The sequence below is a fragment of the Polypterus senegalus genome, chromosome 1, assembly GCF_016835505.1.
Source record: "Polypterus senegalus isolate Bchr_013 chromosome 1, ASM1683550v1, whole genome shotgun sequence".
Classification (NCBI taxonomy): domain Eukaryota; kingdom Metazoa; phylum Chordata; class Cladistia; order Polypteriformes; family Polypteridae; genus Polypterus; species Polypterus senegalus.
Window position 1 is genome coordinate 66,211,223 of NC_053154.1, and position 19,940 is coordinate 66,231,162.

Consider the following 19,940-nt stretch of genomic DNA (forward strand, 5'->3'; position numbering starts at 1 on the left):
TGGGGGATGGCTCACTCACTGGTTCCATTAATTGGCATGCAGTACAGAATGTAAAAGAATGTGAGATAATCAGATTCCCTGCCACGTGTTTGGAATGTGAGCAAAACATAAACTAGTATTCTCCAAGGAATTCTGATGAAATTATGTAGCTGTTGTACATAAGTAGGAACGTCTTCATTCAGATCCCCATGCCCCTATTCTTATAATATTTTAATGTACTTTTTTGCTTCTCCAAAATTAGATTTTTTCATCAGGTTTTTTATGTTAGATAGGTATACTGCAAACATTTATATAACCAATATTTCCAGTTGCTTAGTTTTTACTCCTAGGTTTTCTCCAAGTGTTCTGGTTCATTCCATTAGTTCAGTGAATGCAAATGTGTGTAAATATAAAATGCAATGGTTTTCCATCCCATCCAAGTTTTATTCCTTCCTTGTGACAGTTTGATTCAAGGTTAATTTGTTGTACCTCTAAAACCTTAAAAGATTGGTGAAAGTTGTAAAATATCAAGCCCATTACAGTAATATATCTATATTTTTTTAAGATTTATGTAATCTTTCATGTATAAAGAAGTATTTTTTATATATAAATTAATTATAGGTAACAGTGATTGGTGACACAGGGGTTTGTGTTACTGCTAGTATCCTTAGTTTAAATTCCACACCCTTTAAGTTTACATGGTCTCCCTGTAACTATGTGTGTTTTCCTCTGGATACTCCTTGGTTCTCCCTCTCCTTGTCTCTAAAGGAGTGTGGCAGTTTGTGAGTGGGTGTGCACAAGTGGGTCCTGCAATTAATTGGCTGCCGACCTGGGACTGCTTTCTGCCTGACGAACAGTCCTGCTTGTTAGGCTATTTCCCCTGCAACCCTGAATTGAATTAATCAGGTTTCAGAATGTTATGTTGCATTATGTCATATTATGTGTAGTTACAGCAGAACAGATTTGTAGTACAAAGAATTTCAAACATAGACATTCACGTGTGGGGATTTGAAATATATGCATTTTGATTAAGTAATAGAGAAAGAGAGGTTAGAAGCATGTGCTGATACAGCGTATTGCCGCACCCACCGCAAGACAAACCACCTCAGGAACCCAGATTAGGACCCCAGTGCAGCCATGCAACGGGTTACACCTCAGCACCACACTTGTACAGATGGAATGGAACAGTGTGAGGTTTTTTAATGATGGCTGGGGTGCCAATCCTGTCATTAATTAGGTAATAAAATACATTAAAAAGCTACTAAGTTATCAGATAATTCAGATGTAAATAATGTACAGTATTACTCATTTTACAAGGGTAAAATTAAATGAAGAGATGTACATGTAACTCCTCCTTAAAGATTAACAAAAGATCCATAATAAAAGGCCTGAGAGAGAGCCAACAGTGACTCGTACAATTTTAGAAAAATCTTAAAGATCACTTTTCACACATGTGCAATTCACATTTACTTGGCATTAAATATTTGTAAAATTAGCTGTCCATTCATTTTTTGTGACTAGTCAATATTATGGTGATAAGACAGAAGTACATTGTATAATGAATTTATTATTAAATCATCCTAGTTCATCTGTTTTGTTGAAATGTCACATAATTTATAATTTCAGGAATTGACCTGGAGAACATTGTTTATTATAAAGATAACACCCATTACTTTGTGATGACAGCAAAGAAACAAAGCTTGCTGGATAAAGGAGTCATTATTTATGTAAGTAGCAGACAGCACTGCTGTTACTGAAGTTTACATTAAACCATAACCGTGTTCTTTGAATTCACTTTGAATCTAGGAGCCAGTGGAAGAACTGTGTTTAAATGTAAATGACCATACTCTGGCCTTTAATTGAAAGCAAAAATTCTCAAGAGCTTGAAGCTTTAATCAAAATTATTATGAATGTAAAACTATGCCAATTTTAGAGATAATATACAGTGTAATGTTTAGGTGGTGCATTGACACTGCAGGTTAGATTTACACCTTACACTTTTAATTCAGCTGGACTGTGTTTGTGTCATTTTCTTTGTCAGGCTGATTGTCAAATATTTATTGTTAAGTGCAAGCGTTTTTTTGTGCAAATGACTGACATTCTGTTATAGCTGACATATTTTATTCTGTTCTGCTAGATTAGAGGTGTGACATTGATAGTGAATATTAATATTACATTTGTTCATATAGAACACTTTCATTAACTTTCCTAAATTATATTTTACTACTAATGGCAGAACATTTCATTATGTTCATTGCCCTCTCTATGTTTATAGGTAGTACATTGTGTGCTTCTTAACTTCATGTTGAGCGATGTAAGTAGAGAATGAATAATTTTCATATCTCCAGCATACTGTACTGTAGATCCTATTATGTCAGAAGGCAAAGAGATAGAGGGTAAAATCACTTTTCTAGGGTTGATAGTGCCATAAATGAATTACATATTAGTCAAGCAAGACAGTAAGAAATTTGAATCAATTGTTGAGGAAGTTACCAGAGGTTCAGCATTTAAATGAATTAGGTACATCTCTTTATACTGTATATAAAATCCAACATCTGTATGTTTGTCTGCTTTTCACGCGAGAACTGCTTAACAGATTTAGATCTGTTTTTTTGTGTAATTTGCTTGAACATTCTTGTTGATTTTGCGACCTCTCTCATAGCGCTAAGTATCATAGTTTGCTTGCGGACATATTATGCAGTTTAATGATGGTAAAGTTGTTTAAAAAGTCACTTTAACTTGTCAGTGGACAGAGATTGTTAACATTAACAGAGAGTATAGTTGTTTACAAAAAATATTTACTATTTATTCCTTTTCTAAGACATGTTCAATGCAATACAACTTTTGACAAGCACCTCTGGATATTTTACTAAGTCTAAATTCCTCTTTGGATGGTTGAAAATATGTTGTCAAAATTATAGTTGAAGTTGTTTGCAAAATTTGTTCAATAAAAAGGTTCTGTATTTTGACTGCAACTGTCATGCAATGTGATTCCTTCTCTTCATTAGTGCCACCCCCTTGAAAACTATCACTTTATGGGGGCCATGCAAACCTGTATTAATACTTGTGTGCACATTAATTTTTTTTTTGTACAATGTACAATGCTCATGACAGTGGAATAGGTTACTGTATTCTAAGCCAGTCTACTGCAGTAATTGCAGTGGAAAATGTGGTTAACATCCACTCATGCATGGGAAAAAAATACAGTTGACTACCGTGAAACGGGTATAATTTTGAAAAATAGAACTTTGGTAATACCGCCCAGCACTACTTGCAGTACCGATTTATTTGCACGAATCCGAGAGACACTCAGCAGGCCGAGGGGAGGGGGCAGGGCTGGGGCCCTCCTCACTTATGCACCAGCCTCGGGGCGTATCTTACATCCGCTTAGCTAGCGAACAAGAGAACTACTTAACAGATTTAGTTCTGGACGGTTCATCTTAAGCAAAATAGGGCATTGTTTTTCCTCTTTGTGGTAGTAGGTGAGTTAGGATTTTTCCAGTTGAGCAAGTCTTGACAATGTGCTAGCAAGCTAAAGCAAATTATCAGAATAGACTGTTTATTCAGTAGTAAAATACCATCTGTCATTACCCCCAGACAGAGATGTTAGAGTTTAGGGATTGTTATGTATCCACAACTAAATACGCAAACATTTTATTTGAATAAGGTATGAATGTGGAATATTTCGAAAACGTAACGTTGTGAGACAGATAACTGCCAACAGCATTCACAACTGTGGTTTGATCTGGGTACTTTTTGATAGTTTGAGGTATGAGAGATATGTGAGGTATAATTTTAGTTGAATGTGACCATGCCTTGTGCCAGTTAAGTTCATTGGTAGCTGACTTCCATTCGTTATCTTTAATTTTGATTGAAAGATTCAGTTCTCAGTACTGCTTGAGAGAGAATTCTTGAAAAAACCCTTGTAAATTTTGGAGATGCTGCCTACTATCATCATGGCTGCTAGATAGTATAACTTCACAGCAGCTTTTAACACTAGAATTACCAGAGCCTACGAAAAAACTCGTAATTCCGTCCCACCTTAAACTGCTTCTTAAATCCCTTCACACCTCTCCGCCAGCGTCCTTTGTTCTCTAAATGTGCTGATAAAGAGAAGCTAGGAGCAGCCGGCTATTCCATCCCCCCACCAATTTAGAACGTGCACGAACTTCAGCTTGATTGAGTATCTGGGAGTGAAGTGGAGTTTTAGAGTGGAAATAATGGATCGTTGTTTGGAACACACGCATTTCATGTCTGTTCCGTTTCTACAGTAATCTGTGTCAACACATTGTTAAAATAGAAACGTTTTTTATATTCTAGTAGTAGATGACAAAATGTAGGCATAAACTATATAATGTATGAAGCCTGAAGTCCAAATAGCAAAGAAACATTTTCACAAGAATAACACAATTGCACTTTTATTCAAACATATAACTGCAGAAACAAAAAGCCGCCTTAAAACGACATTGCGACATTGACACCACTTTACTGTAACTGACTCCGTGGTTCAGTAGACTCAGGCCCCGCTTGGGAATCAAGGGGTCATGGGTTCGATCCTGCGCCCCTCCGTTTTGAGAAGTAAACTGCTCTTATTCTTACTGTTTTAGAATAAAAGCATACATTTGATTTCAGTCTGTAACTGCCGGTGCAATTTATGATCCTTGTAAAGGTTAGCTTTTTTTATTCACTTTTCATTCTCTCAGTCGGCGTTCAGAATCAATCCATACAACCCCATCTGACACGGCTGTTTTCACTAAAAGCCGCTATAGCTCTGCAGTGTACCACAATGCATACTAACGCCCAAGGACCGTCCTTCCTACATTTACGACACGTGTACTTGTTGCCGTGTACACACCTCTCTGTGCTATGGTTTCTATTACACTGAATGAGCACCTGACACTGTACTTTCTTCCCTGGGGGAAGGTCCCGCATCAGAGAATTTCCAGTTCCTGCATAAATTCACACCCGATCTGACGCTGTTCGTTTTCAAATAATATTGCATTAGTGCGATTATATTTTCACATATATTGTCTCTTTCTTTCAGGTGTGTAATAGAAACCACAGCATAGAGAGAAGTGTGTACATTGCTTCTTACAGGAAAAGGCGATGGAAAAGTGCACTTGAATAAAAGTGCACTTTTGTTATACTTTTACACCAATATATGTTCCTGTGTTTGAACGACACGGGCAGATGGGGAGTGTCTGATGATTGCATATAGCGCCGAAGTTACTGGTCTTTACCATTCTTTCCTCTGCATGTCCTGGAGTACAAAAGAAAAAGCATACAGCAACATGCGGGACTGGCAGGAACACTCAATAAAACTGAATAAAAAGAAAAGCAAGTGACGGTGAGATACGAAGAAGGCAGCTTCGCCAGTATTTGTGTGTCAGAACGGGGCGTTAGTATGCATCGTGGTACACTGCAGAGCTATAGCGCGTCTTTAGTGAAAACAGCCGTGTCAGATGGGGTTGTATGGATTGATTCTGAACGCGACTGAGAGAATGAAAAGTGAATAAAAAAAAGCTAACCTTTACAAGGATCATAAATTGCACCGACTGTTACAGACTGAAATCAAATGTATGCTTTTATTCTAAAACAGTAAGAATAAGAGCAGTTTACTTCTCAAAACGGAGGGGCGCAGGATCGAACCCATGACCCCTTGATTCCCAAGCGGTGTCTGAGTCTATTGAACCACGGAGTCAACTACAGTAAAGTGGTGTCAATGTCGCATGTTAAGGCGGCTTTTTGTTTCTGCAGTTATATGTTTGAATAAAAGTGCAATTGTGTTATTCTTGTGAAAATGTTTCTTTGCTATTTGGACTTCAGGCTTCATACATTATATAGTTTATGCCTACATTTTGTCATCTACTACTAGAATATAAAAAAAACGTTTCTGTTTTAACAATGTGTTGACACAGATTACTGTAGAAACGGAACAGACATGAAATGCGTGTGTTCCAAACAACGATCTATTATTTCCACTCTAAAACTCCACTTCACTCCCAGATACTCAATCAAGGCATGAGCTGAGAGAAGTTCGTGCACGTTCTAAATTGGTGGGGGGATGGAATAGCCGGCTGCTCCTAGCTTCTCTTTATCAGCACATTTAGAGAACAAAGGACGCTGGCGGAGAGGTGTAAAGGGATTTAAGAAGCAGTTTAAGGTGGGACGGAATTACGTGTTTTTTCGTAGGCTCTGGTAATTCTAGTGTTAAGAGAAAATGTTATGAAATGATGTACATTATTTGTGTAAGACTTGGTTGAAAAATTAGCAGATATATCAGGAGTATAGAAATCTCTAAAGAGCTCAATATCAAACATCTTCCATGTGTTAAAAATTGTGTTATTGTAGGACTATATGATTGACAGCAATTGATAACCTCAGCTTTAAAATGTTTCTTGATGGTTTTTAGAGGTCATTGGTGTACAAAGCAAAATATACTGAGAAGAGTTTAAGCAGGATTTTCACATCTCAGCTAACCAAGAAGGTCCAATTTCATTTCTTTCTTACTTCTTCCATATTTTGAACATTACATTCGCATCATAATAGCAGAGTTGCAGGTTAGGCAACACCATATATTCTTTTAAGCAGATTGCTTCTTTGTGCTGTGGTGGGCTGGCACCCAGGGTTTGTTTCCTGCCGTGCGCCCTGTATTGGCTGGGACTGGCTCCAGCAGACCCCTGTAACCCTGTAGTTAGGATATAGTGGGTTGGATAAAGCCGTAACCAAATGCTGAGGTATGTGTCGGGGTGTATGGAGGAATATTTCGGACAAAATGAAATAAATCAATAAATGCGTAAATAAATAAAAGTACTGTGAAATGTGAGCATAAATAAATAAATGTGTCATGAAATGACAGCCTTAATAAATAAATATGTCATGAAATGAGAGCATAAATAAATAAATGTGTCACGAAATATGTTTTTCGTTGCTTATTTATTTATTTCATTTTGTCCGTAACATTCCTGCAAACCGTCATGAAATACGGCTTGAAATAAAACTGTCACTTTCACTCGTCAAAGTTGAGAGGGTGGGCTCTAACACGCCCTCTAGTTACTGATTGGTGAATCGATAGCACAAGAATTAATTAGAAAAATGCTTACTACTGCCGATGAAATGGATTCTGCCGAAGATATTACGTATTTCAGAGAGAGAATTGAAGATTTATCGGAAGAAATTACAATGTTGGCGGCCCTTTTAGACTCCGATATAGATGAAACTGTTTTGAAATTATCGAAGAACAGGTGGAACAGACTCTACTACACTCCAGTTCAGGTGATGCAGTACCCTGCTCTGGACGTCCATCCTTTGACATTCCAGCTAAGTCAATAGAACACCTTCTGTTATGCGGTTTAAAAGTACAACAGATTGCAGATCTGTATGATGTATCAGAGAAGACGATCACAAGACGAATGAGCCAGTTTGATATACGGTAAGCTGCAACGGCTGTATTAGTTTAGGTACTTTGACATGGAATGCCCAAAGCAGCTCCACCTAATATTTTGAACTGAACAACTTTACCACTGATCAGAGCTGTACAGTTGTTTGAAAAAGTAGCTGCGAATATGCAACTGACTTTCTACTCGTAAAACAAGGGTCAAATACTCAGTTCTAAAAGGGCCGCCAACATTGTAATTTCTTCTGATAAATCTTCAATTCTCTCTCTGAAATACGTAATATCTTCGGCAGAATCCATTTAATCGGCAGTAGTAAGCATTTTTCTAATTAATTCTTGTGCTATCGATTCACCAATCAGTAACTAGAGGGCGTGTTAGAGCCCACCCTCTCAACTTTGATGAGTGAAACTGACAGTTTTATTTCAAGCCGTATTTCATGACGGTTTGCAGGAATGTTACGGACAAAATGAAATAAATAAATAAGCAACGAAAAACATATTTCGTGACACATTTATTTATTTATGCTCTCATTTCATGACATATTTATTTATTAAGGCTGTCATTTCATGACACATTTATTTATTTATGCTCACATTTCACAGTACTTTTATTTATTTACGCATTTATTTATTTATTTCATTTTGTCCGAAATATTCCTCCATAGGGGTGAAGAGGGAGGGTGAAACCTGTACCTTTTCCCAGTCATAGCAAATCTCTCTGTAGCATCATTATATTCTGTGCTTAACATCAGTTTGCTCATTAGCAGTGGCCATTTTGTGTGGCCTCTGTACATTTTCACAAATGATTACATTCATAGCAACTTAAGCAGTTAATCGTATCATGATAGCAGTAAACAGATTTTGGATGGACAGGCATTTAAGCAAAGAATATCAGTGTTAAATTCTGATTAAGCTAGTGTTGGACTAATGCATCAGGACTTATCATGGGCTATTTTACCCATGCTACGATACATGACATAACCAAGTGAATGTTCTAGCACTAAACTAACTTAACGAGACCAGAGGCTCATTTTGAGCACATATCAGAGAAGTAAGACGTAACTAAGAGATCTTCATGTAAGACTTAAATTATCCTTAATTTATTGTATGGACACTGCAAGCAATTGATTATTCACTCTTAATTTTTATATTATTTTAATTTATCAGTGCTTTTCAGCACTTTTATTTTGAAAGTCAAGTTTAAAATCACGAAATTGCACATTTGTAGACACTCAAAAAATTACACATAAAATTACAACTACAGCAACATTTTTATTTCTTTAGAACATGTTCATGCAAATGATGCATTAATCTGTTATTAATTGAATAATATTTAATAGTTAAACTTTTGAGTCAGCCAATTAAAATGGTGCACCAATGTATTTTGTCATTTCTTGACATAGCTGATGATTCTTTTAGTAGCTGGTAAACAAGAATATTTTAGAGATGTGCCAGATGTGTCTGCCCTCACTAAACTTCTGCGTGGTTACAAAAAACATCTTTTAGATGAACTTGTAAGAACGCTCTATGAAAAAGAAGCATGCCTTCATTTGAAATACTGTAATAAAGTCAACAGAATTCATGATGCTGAAGTTTTTGGACCACAAGGAAACCATAGCTGTAGTGTATAACCTAGCAAAAAATTAAAGAAAATTAAAAAATTCATATGTGTGTTTTGTGCTGTACACACATGCAGCCTAGTAGTTGTCCATTTTTCAAATATATTGTCTTAGCAATGAAGCTTTTGCCGTGATTTTCTGGGTAATTTTGTGAAACACTAATAATCAATATATTTGTATTTGAATAATCAATTATTTAGCAGGTACTGTTTTTATTTGTATGCATATCCGTTTTTCTAGCATTCCCATTTTCTGTAGAATGTCAAACTTAGTCTTAAGTTCTTTACATAGATATATTTGTTTAATGCATTTTTTGCTTTCTGATTATACACTAACACTCTTGGTTTCTTTTAATTCATAACTAGGGGGCTCTGCCCCCTGTTTGCTTTGCTCATCTACTCCCGGGTTTGGTTTACCAGATATACAATTTAAAGAGATTATTATTTTCATTGGAATTGTTACATATGCATTATTTTCCCTTTTACTTTAAAACTAGTTAAAACAATATTTGGAATTAACTTTTTCTTCAAGATCACATTGAATTTTGATTCCGTGTTCGGACTTACATTGTGACAACGCAACGTATAATTGCCTGTGAGTGAATATTGTTTCTTTCTCTCTAATAAATAAAACGACTTTCTCGAATCGTTTGTCCGTGCTTTTTCTTCTTTGCTTTGTCGTCGACATGTCATCTAGAACATATAAAATTATTGTCCTGATAAAATTTGTAAGAGCTGAGAGCGCAAGACGTGTATATGACAAAAGCATTCACACGACTGAGGTTAGATAATCGTGGTCTTGTTTGAAAATAGTTGTAAATAGGGCATAGCTTGAAAGAATCTCATGTTAAAAGTCTTTTAATCTTTTAATTTTTGCTGACAACACGAATTAGACGATCTGCAAGTCTCCAACTTAAAGTTTAAATCCGAACAATATATCCGATCTCTTTTTGCTGTTCCGTTACTTCACAGAGTAATAATTTCCATTTTTTTGCTCTAATGCGATCTTTCTTATCCTTTTTTTGAGACTTTGGAATTTTCGTACTTCCATTATCTCTAACCTGCTGTGCATGTGTACCGTGCCAACATTTTTGAATTCTTTATGACGTTCTACTTTGTCATCTACTCTTTGTCCTTTATTTCCGTCCCCTGGGCGTAGTTAAATCTTTTTGTCTTGGGATGTATAACGCTGCGCGTGTTGTAAAGGGGGTATGATCGCATGCTAAGGAGATGCAGTCGGATCAGCTGCTGGCGAGCTGCACGTTCTGCTTGTTGCGCTGCGTGTCGATCATTTAAAAGCCTGTACAGTAGCTGTCCTTTTCTCTCACGTTAAAGTGTCTCTCATGAGACGTGAAAGTGTCTTCCGAGAAGATCATGACTCATCTCTCTTGTCTCCCTTCCGAGATTTTTTTATATTAGAGAAATATATTTTATATAATTAAATATTTCACCACTAGCCAAGCCGCGGCGTACCTTACGCCGCATAATCAGGCCGGTTTTTTAATGATTTTTAAGCACAGGGTGAAAATTAACATTTGAAAAATCGGTAATGTAATAAATCAGCAAGAAAAGCAACATTGTAACAATGCAGGGAATGAACCAACACACAATCGTCCGTGACTGAAAACTGGCGGACCGTCCTCGCGCTTTCTCCTGCCAGACGGAGGGATGGGGGTGCATGGTGCGGAGTGTGGAACGGGAGGAGAGTAGAAGGACGACCATTCAGCTCCGTTCGTCATGCTAGTCTGCTGATTTCTTGTCCAGTATGCACTGCCCACTCATGTGCCCACCTTCAACTCGTCACTTGAGTCGTCGTCTTTACACAGTCCAGATGTACCTGTGACTGACTTTTCATTGCTCTGTGCGGTTTTGGCTGCTTTTCTATATATAATCCACCAAGACACCCGACCACGGTAGTAGCGAGGTGGGAGGGGGGTGTGAGCAAAGTGCAGGAGCATCTAAGAAGACGCATGTTTGTCACGGATGCGAATTGCTGAATGTAGCGTGTAAAACAGTTTGCTATGGTGCACGCGGTCGTGCGTCGTAACCGAAAACTCGGTTTTTAAAGACTGCTTACTTCATTGTGTTTTAGCCTCAGTTGTAAAGGAATGTTTTAAGGATCCCATGGGATACCCCTTGCAAACCGTTTCACACGCTGCATATGGCGATTCACCTCCGCGAGAAACATACCTCTATGAACAGTCAACGTAGCTCGGAGGTGCATGACGTGCACATGACATAAACCTGACCTGCACTCCATGTGGCCTCTATGACAGACGAATATAAACGACGTCATTTTTTCTGTCGCCGTGTCCGAGTTGGTGGGCGTGGCCCTGCAAGTTGTCGTCGTATCCAATGGTCTTGGAGTTGGTGGGCGTGGCTCCTTCCTGTGTGCGCCATAGGTGTCTCACTTGTCGGCGGCTTAGTGAATCCATGGTTGTCTTGCCTTATTGAATTATATCAATTGATTTTAAATCCGTTTTCACATTTTTGTCAGTTTAGGGAATTTTTGTCGTTTTTTTGTACTATATCAATTAACCTACAAATCTTTAGTATTTGAAAGGACAATCACAAAAACTAGGGAAAATCTACTATATAAATGTGGAGTGGCTGAAGATTTAAAAGTTTGAATGTGGGAGGATAATTGGTGGATATTCTTGAGGCACCTTTACATCAGCAAGCTTGATGCATTTACGGTTGGGAGAGAAAGGTTTTTCACAGCTGTCAAGATCCTGGGGTGTTTGTGCTTCTTTGCCATTTGTTTAGATCCTTTGTTTAATTTATGTATTGGTATTTATGGTATCACACATGTCATCATGCACACCACAGATTAAATGTTGCTAAGCTATAGGCATTAGAACAAACTATTCGTCCAGTTCATGAAGGAACATACAGTAGGTAGTGAGGAAAAGAGTCATTTAAGCAAATGCAGGCCAGTACAAAGCTTCTAAAATGGATCCTAACTGAATGGTAAATCGCCACGCAGAGTGAAGTAGCGTTATGAGTTTGCAGGAGCATAAAAAATGAGTGCACCAGGATTCTTAAATTTTGGCAAAGGAGAATGAAATGATGTCTGGGTATTTCCTGTATAGAATATTGATTAAAGTGGCGCCACTGCCTCGCAGTAAGCAGACCTGGGTTCGCTTCCTAGGTCCTCCCTGCGTGGAGTTTGCATGCTCTCCCCGTGTCTGTGTAAGTTTCCTCCTGGTGCTCCGATTCCTTCTACAGTCCAAAGACATGCAGGTTAGGTGCATTTGCGATCCTAAATTGTCCCTAGTGTGTGCTTGGTGTGTGCCCTGCGGTGGGCTGGCGCCTTGCCCGGGATTTGTTCCTCCCTTGCGCCCTGTGCTGGCTGAGATTGGCTCCAGCAGACCCCTGTGATAATATATAGTGGGTTGGAAAATGACTGACTGACTGAAATTGATTGAATTTCTAATAATAATGGAGTTATAGCTCCATCACAGTAGTGTGCAATGAAATAGAGAGCTAAACAAAAAATCGGTGCAAGAACAGTCACTGTTTTGCATTATGTCACTACCTCTTTATGCAGAAAATACATGGCTTCTAGGATATTTCATATTTGACAGGTCTATTTTTATGATCTCCTTATATTTTCTTTATCTTTACTTTGCAAAGGTGTGAGTGTAATATATACTAATAAAAGCCAAAGCCCTCACTGACTGACTGACTGACTCACTGACTGACTGACTCATCACTAATTCTCCAAGTTCCCGTGTAGGTAGAAGGCTGAAATTTGGCAGGCTCATTCCTTACAACTTCCTTACAAAAGTTGGGCAGGTTTCATTTCGAAATTCTACGCCTAATGGTCATAACTGGAAGCTATTTTTCTCCATTTACTGTAATGGAGTTGAGCTCGAAAGCCGTGGTGGCGGAGTTCATGGTGATCACACCTCCCACGTAATCAAGTGAACTGACTGTCAACGCAGTGCGTAGAAAACCAGGAAGGGCTCAAAAAAGCGCTTAAGAAAACATGTATTATATAATTGAGAAGGCAGCGAAACAATAAGAAGCGAGCGAGTGACATATACAACCATATTCATGAGTGCTGCTACTTCGGAAACAATGCAAGGTGTAAACCTAAAGTTTAAATTAAGTTCATAGACAGGTTGCCGCTGGTGTTTGCCATGCCCACGGGTAATGCGGGATACAAGTTTAATGAAAGGACGCAGGATATAAACGAGAATTTTGATCACTTTGTAACTAAGTTAAAATTGCATGTGAAGGGCTGTGCTTAGGCAAATTCCGAGAGACTGTGTTTGTGGGGGATTGACAGTTAAGGCGGGTGGGGGAGTCACGTCATCGTCTCCCCTCCCATTCACCTCATTTCGCTCTGAGCTGAGCTCCACAACTAATGCACGCAGTGTTACGGAAGCGACTTTGTGACGCTGCCACCAAATACTCACAGAAAAATCCACAAGTTAATACTCATGCTGTCTCTACAGTTTCTCCACACTGAATCCTCCAGGCACTACTTACAAAAGGTTACATTGACAATCGTGTTACGTTATTTTAAAAATCTTTCCTTTTCTTAGCACAAGCACAGCTGAGAAGCTTCGATGCATGTGCTCCATAACGCGTTAAAAAATAATGCATTTAATCACACTTTGCATTACAAGCAAAGGGGAACTTTTGTCAATGCATGATTTCCTGGTACATCAATTACTTTGATCAGCGCATCCCTATTCATTTTAGCCTCGCACCACCTTGGTTTGAGAAGAAGTATGAAAAAATATAACGTTAACACAGAAAAACAGATCACCAATTGAAGCTTTATGAATAATCGATTCGCCATCAATAATTGTTTTGGTAAAGCCATACTCAGTGTAATCCTCCTTCCATTTTATAATTTTTCCGTCACTAGCCATGATTAAATGAACGGTAAAAAAGTAAGAGCGAAGCGAGGGTGACTTATTCAGGCAGGCAGGCATATATATGAGCAAAACTCATGACAATGTCAATCATGTTATTTTATTATTAAAATGTTTTCTTTTCTTTTTCATTACTTCTTTAACACATTACTTCTCCGCTGCGAGGCGCGGATATTTTGCTAGTAAGTAATATAAAGAGATTTTAGGTTAGTGGAAAGAAAATATCTGCTTGCTTTAAAACACATTTAGAAATGCAAGCTCTCCCAACATTTGGATAATATTAAAAGAGAAATTTGTTCTGCTTGTTTTTGATATAAAAATGTATGAAATAAAAATATAAATTCATGTGAAGCCTAAAGGCTTCCCCAGGACTTTGAAACAAGATGACAAGTGAAACAGTCTAGAATGGGGTACTCGATTACTCTCCTGGAGGGCTACAGCAGCTGTAGGTTTTCATTCCATCCAGTTTTGTAATTAGAACTCAGGCCTAACAGATAATGAATCTTGGCATTTAATGATACGGCTTGTTCGTGCTTTCATTCTTCTGCATGTATGTTTTTTGTTTTCTAAGAGCTTTACCAATAAATGTCGTGGTCCTTCTGTTCTCTCTCATTTATTTCAAAACATTTTATTAACTCAGATACTTCATGATGCATGTACACAGATTTAAAAGGAAGCAGCATGTCAGCCCAAGAGCTGCTGGTTCCTTTATCATTTGCACTTCATCATTAACCAAGGGCTAGTTAAAAACAATTAAAACCATAATGCAGCTCTTTAAGACTAAAACAGGCAATTAAATGTTTTAAATTGTAACAAGTGAGTTAACTAAAACTAAGCCCAAAAAATATTGCATTATTATTAAATAAATGGGTTCTAATTAATAAACTGGTTAAAGCAAAAACCTACAGCCACTGTAGACCTCCAGCAACATAACTGAGTACCCTGATCTAGAATTTTTTTTTAAACATAAAAGAAAATAACTGAACCACTGATTGTTTTAGTTTAGCAAAACATACAAAACCTGGAGTCTATTATATTGCATTAGATGTCTCCCAAGCCCTCTACACTGGTGAATGTGCTTTATTTTTTTAAATAATGAATTCAATGCCCTACCCACTGAATATGTTCCGTTCCATGGAACTAATCTAAAGCAGGGACCTATGCTGTTTTTGGAAAGTTTCTAGTGTCCAGTCGGTGTAATGGTGTGCTTTAACAACATATTCTGTTAAGTCCCTACACTTTAGTGCTGTTTTCAGTTTCCTAAACCTTCTTTTATCCAGCTAAAATTTTCCTCCCAGAATAAAAATGGTTGTTAAGCTTTAGCTTGTTCTTCTCTTGTGAGATTATAAATTCATCTATTCAGTTTCTGCTAAATCTTTTCTTTTTACAATTAAAAAAGACTACACTTCTCCAACCTTAATTTTCAGCTGTACATCTTTTAGAGTTCAGAATAACCTCATGGAGCTCTGCTAATTTTCATTAACACAGTTATTTTTCAGCTTTCGGTACTCATATTTCATCTAGTTTCCAGGAGTTGTGTTACCATATATGTCATATGATTACTGGAGTGAAAGTACGTACTATAGCAGGTGTTTTTCAAACCTTGTCTTCTTGCACACTTATGTGCTGTGCTGGTTTTCTTTGGAACCATTTAAAAACTAAATACACTAAAAATAACTTTTGGAAATGGTTATTTTTTCCAACTGTGTTGCACATTTACATTTAGTTTTTAAGATTTACAGTGGGAAGTGTTTCAGCCTGAGCAACATAATTGCATACAAGTCAGAGAGCAAAGAATATATATTAGACAAGTTCATTGTGATCACACATATTCCTTAGTAATGCACATAAAGAAGGTAAGTTATTAAAGGGGCAGAGCGGTGGCTCTTTTGGGTAAGGATCTGCACTGGTATCTGGAAGGCTGCTGGTTCAAATCCCATTACTGCCAGAAGGGATTCTACTTTATTGGAACCTTCCAATGCTCCAGGGTGCTGTGCTGCACAATGGATGACCCTGCACTATGACCCCCAAGGGTCATGCCAAAAAAAATAAATAAATAAAATATTAGTTTATTTTTAAGGCCCAAATTAAACCTGAGGCCTTCTAATTGGGCAAATGTATGTGTTGTTTTTCAGTCAGTTTAATTTGAATTCAACCCAGCAAGAAGGCACTCTATCTTTATATTCTTGGTGGTGTTCTTTTTTTGGTGTCCCTTTCTTTTTAGAATTTACAGATTAAAAGTGTCAAGGGAGTCTTCAATAACTTGGTTTTGATTTTCTGTTTACATAAATAAACAAAAATATAAATGTGATTAGACAGACACCTACAAAACTCTTAAATGGCTTAGTGTGTCCTTAGCCTATCACTTGGTTGGTCTTTGTTTTCTTTGCTTGTTTTTCTGCCCTGTTCTTTTTTAAAAATATGTGAACTTATTCTTGTTCTGAATATCAAGAAACTGTTAGCATTTGGCACATGTACTGTGAGTGAGTGAATTAGTGCCAGTTTAGACCACATTACAAGTTATTTCTGCTGTACTGGGTCACAATCTTCAAAGATTTTTAAATAAGTGGCAAATTGTTCTGCATTTGATAAATAAGAGGCAAACGTGGTAATAGTTAGTTATGCTGTATCACATCATGAGATGTTGATTCAAATCCATGACAATATTATATGTGCACATTATGAACATTCTTGCTTTTTCCACATAGGCTTTCTTTGATTACTCGTTTGCTCCCTTCTTCTAAAGACATACATATTAAGTTAGTTGGCAGCTCTAAATTGATATTAAGTGAGTCAGTCTCCTGAGCTGGATAGACATTCCTATCAAGATAAATTCATGATTTGCCCACACTGAGGCCAGAATATGATTCAGCTCCTCATGAACTGTTGTGGAAAAGAAAATTTGAGATCAATCATAACGGGCATGTCCTTTATGTATTATGTTATGTTATTTCTAGATTGAGAAATCAGGTAGTGAAGTTTAATTAGGCTACCAGTCCAGCTAAATGAAAGAACTGTTACCTAGCTAAAAAAAATCTGTTGAAAACAAATGGTTTTGGTAGGGCTCGGCAATAGTAAGGCATTAAAATTGACCTATTCACAGAATGGAGAGGACTTTTATTAATTTGTTTTCATTTATTGATACTTGTATTCTTGGAGTACATTACTCATATAGTGATATCTGAGGAGGTCAACATATCAGTATTTAAATTTATTTGTTCATGTTGTCATTTACTTTTGTTAGGATTACACTGATACCGAGATGCTGCTGAGCAATGAAAATGTAAATCAGGAAGCTCTACTATCCTATGCACGGGAGGCTGCAGACTTTGCCACCAACTACCAACTGCCATCCTTGGATTTTGCAATGAATCACTGCGGCCAGCCTGATGTTGCTATGTTTGACTTCACTTGCATGTACGCTTCAGAAAATGCAGCACTTATCAGAGAAAGACGTGGGCAAAAACTGCTTGTGGCACTTGTGGGAGACAGTTTACTTGAGGTGTGTGAGTTTGCAGTTGCTCTCTTTCAATCCTGAAGAAAAATTAGCTCCCCCCCATGCCCCCAATACATTAGCCACCCCCCACCCCATCCATCCCCGCTTTGGCTTTGTTGACACTTTGCCAAAATATGTCGAAGCTATGATAATACTCTTGGCAGTACACATACAGGACTCAAAGTTCAGCTGAAGACATTCTTTAGTGAAGAAAAATAAACTTTCTAAGTCCATAAGGTCCCATAACTAGGGAAAAAAATATCCTTGCAACATTTTATCCATAATTGAAAAACACTTACAATTTCTATGTACATTTTGTAATTAATTTCCTAAGTAAATGTATAATTTGTCTTTTTATTTCTTTATTTAGAGAGAATATCTAGTTTGTTCCTAGGTAGTTTTTTGGTGCATTTTATAAATAAAAAAGGCAAAGAGTATTTGCTGCAAGGTCACAACTGTACATTCTTTTATTGTTTAAGTCACAGTGAATCATATTTTATGTGTAGACAACAGGAAATGCATCAGATGGTGTATAATAGCCTTGCTTAGCAAGCATTTAAGAAAATGAATACAGAGTCCAGATTTTTTTTTGCTTGTTTAGAAGACCATTTAGAAAGTGAATTTAAAGATTTTTGGTGTGCAAAATGTTATTTTTCAGTATTCTGTTCTGTTTGTTTGGATTTACCCTTGTGTTTTTTGCTATGTCTTTTTAGCCTTTTTGGCCTATGGGGACTGGATGCGCCCGAGGTTTTCTAGCTGCGTTTGACACAGTATGGATGGTGAGGAGCTGGGCACTGGGCAGGGCCCCATTGGAGATTTTAGCTGAAAGGTACAAATGATCAAACTTTCACCGTTTATTTGCCTTGAAGTGGTTTTATGGTGAAGTTCTCAGCATGCGTCTTGACCCTTGAGGGATCCCAGCGGGGAGGTTGTCTGTGTGTAATCTGTGCATTGTGTTTTCTTTGGATCTGTGATGAATGTACACATTTTACTTGCATGCATTTGGGTTTCCCTGGGTATTCTGCTTTATTCTGTGGTTTATTAGATTAATTACTCATTACACTCTATGTGTACATGAGTATATACAGCTATATATCCTGGTGATCACCCAGGCTTTGATTTCTGCCTTGCACCCAGCCCTGCTAACATGGATCAAATTAAGCAAGTTTGCTAACATACAGTATGAATAATTTCATCAGTTATTTTAAGATTCTGGTCATGTTGTGCTTTATAGGGTATCTTTATAAAACTCACATAAGACGGTGTCTAGCACATCAATCAATATCATTATTTTACAAAACAGAACATTCTTAAAGTCACTTATTTCAGTTCAAGATGTCCAGAGCCTATCGCACCACAATCAGGTGGTGGCCCATTTTAAGACTCACAGCCAGAGACAACCTGAATTTTGAATTTTGCATTTCATTTTACTTGATATTTTTCTTTATTTTTGATTTCTCTATGATGAATATTGAGGCTGATGGTTTAAATGTAGAGATCCATCTTAGGTATTATTTGTGGAAGAGGTTGTTTTCTTATCAACAACCAGAGGTAAAGCAATGGTTCCATCTATTTCCTACTGGCTACAGGAGGCACATATATTAAATACTGGAAATTAATTCAATATAAATATATACTGTATATTTTTTTCTGATGTTTAAGTCAAACAAAACCTCAAGAAATCGCTTAAGAAAGAAAAGGTCAGCTGCACTGCACTAGTGCATAGGGTTCCTTCACACAAGTTTCAAATTTAGATCAAGGTTAAAAAACATGTTTTCCTTTGAGATTAACTGTCCCTGCCATGCTAATTCCTGTTTTAGACAGATAATATTTACTTGAATCTAAAACAATATGTCACGTTTGCCAGGTTCAGGAAACCTCATACATTTTGTACTGCTGTTCCGAGGAATCACAAATACACACTCACTGACTGCCAATAAAGATATATCCCTGCTTATTAATATTTAAAAATAACAAATTTGAGCAACTCAAATTTATATTATCTATCATTCTTCCTAAATAATTATCTTAAATTATAACTGACATTATTTGAATAATACATATTGCACCACAGACATTATGGATATTAACAAAAATCTAATTTGCCAGATTCTATGAAGGCTTTCCTAAATTGTGAGCTTTCAGTTTTCCAGGGTGTTTAGGAAGAGCTCTTACATGTACAGTGCATCCAGAAAGTATTCACAGTGCATCACTTTTTCCACATTTTGTTATGTTACAGCCTTATTCCAAAATGGATTAAATTCATTTTTTCCTCAGAATTCTACACACAACACCCCATAATGACAATGTGAAAAAAGTTTACTTGAGGTTTTTGCAAATTTATTAAAAATAAAAAAAACTGAGAAATCACATGTACATAAGTATTCACAGCCTTTGCTCAATACTTTGTTGATGCACTTTTGGCAGCAATTACAGCCTCAGGTCTTTTTGAATATGATGCCACAAGCTTGGCACACCTATCCTTGGCCAGTTTCGCCCATTCCTCTTTGCAGCACCTCTCAAGCTCCATCAGGTTGGATGGGAAGCGTCGGTGCACAGCCA

The 19,940-nt window shown here is 37.2% G+C and overlaps 1 protein-coding gene and 1 long non-coding RNA gene across 9 annotated transcripts in view; one reads left to right on the forward strand and one right to left on the reverse strand.

Moving 5' to 3' along the window:
- The window catches only part of LOC120526805 (F-actin-monooxygenase MICAL2-like), a 346,702-nt gene that overhangs the window by 128,637 nt on the left and 198,125 nt on the right, over window positions 1–19,940 (forward strand). For all 8 annotated transcript variants that reach the window (XM_039749949.1, XM_039749960.1, XM_039749956.1 and 5 more), the window contains exons 7-9: window positions 1,606–1,706; window positions 17,127–17,384; window positions 18,092–18,207. In XM_039749949.1, coding sequence (XP_039605883.1) covers window positions 1,606–1,706; window positions 17,127–17,384; window positions 18,092–18,207 — 475 coding nt within the window. The remainder of the gene's footprint in view (window positions 1–1,605; window positions 1,707–17,126; window positions 17,385–18,091; window positions 18,208–19,940) is intronic.
- Window positions 1–19,940, reverse strand: part of LOC120526874 — a 215,298-nt gene that overhangs the window by 24,464 nt on the left and 170,894 nt on the right. The window lies entirely within an intron of this gene.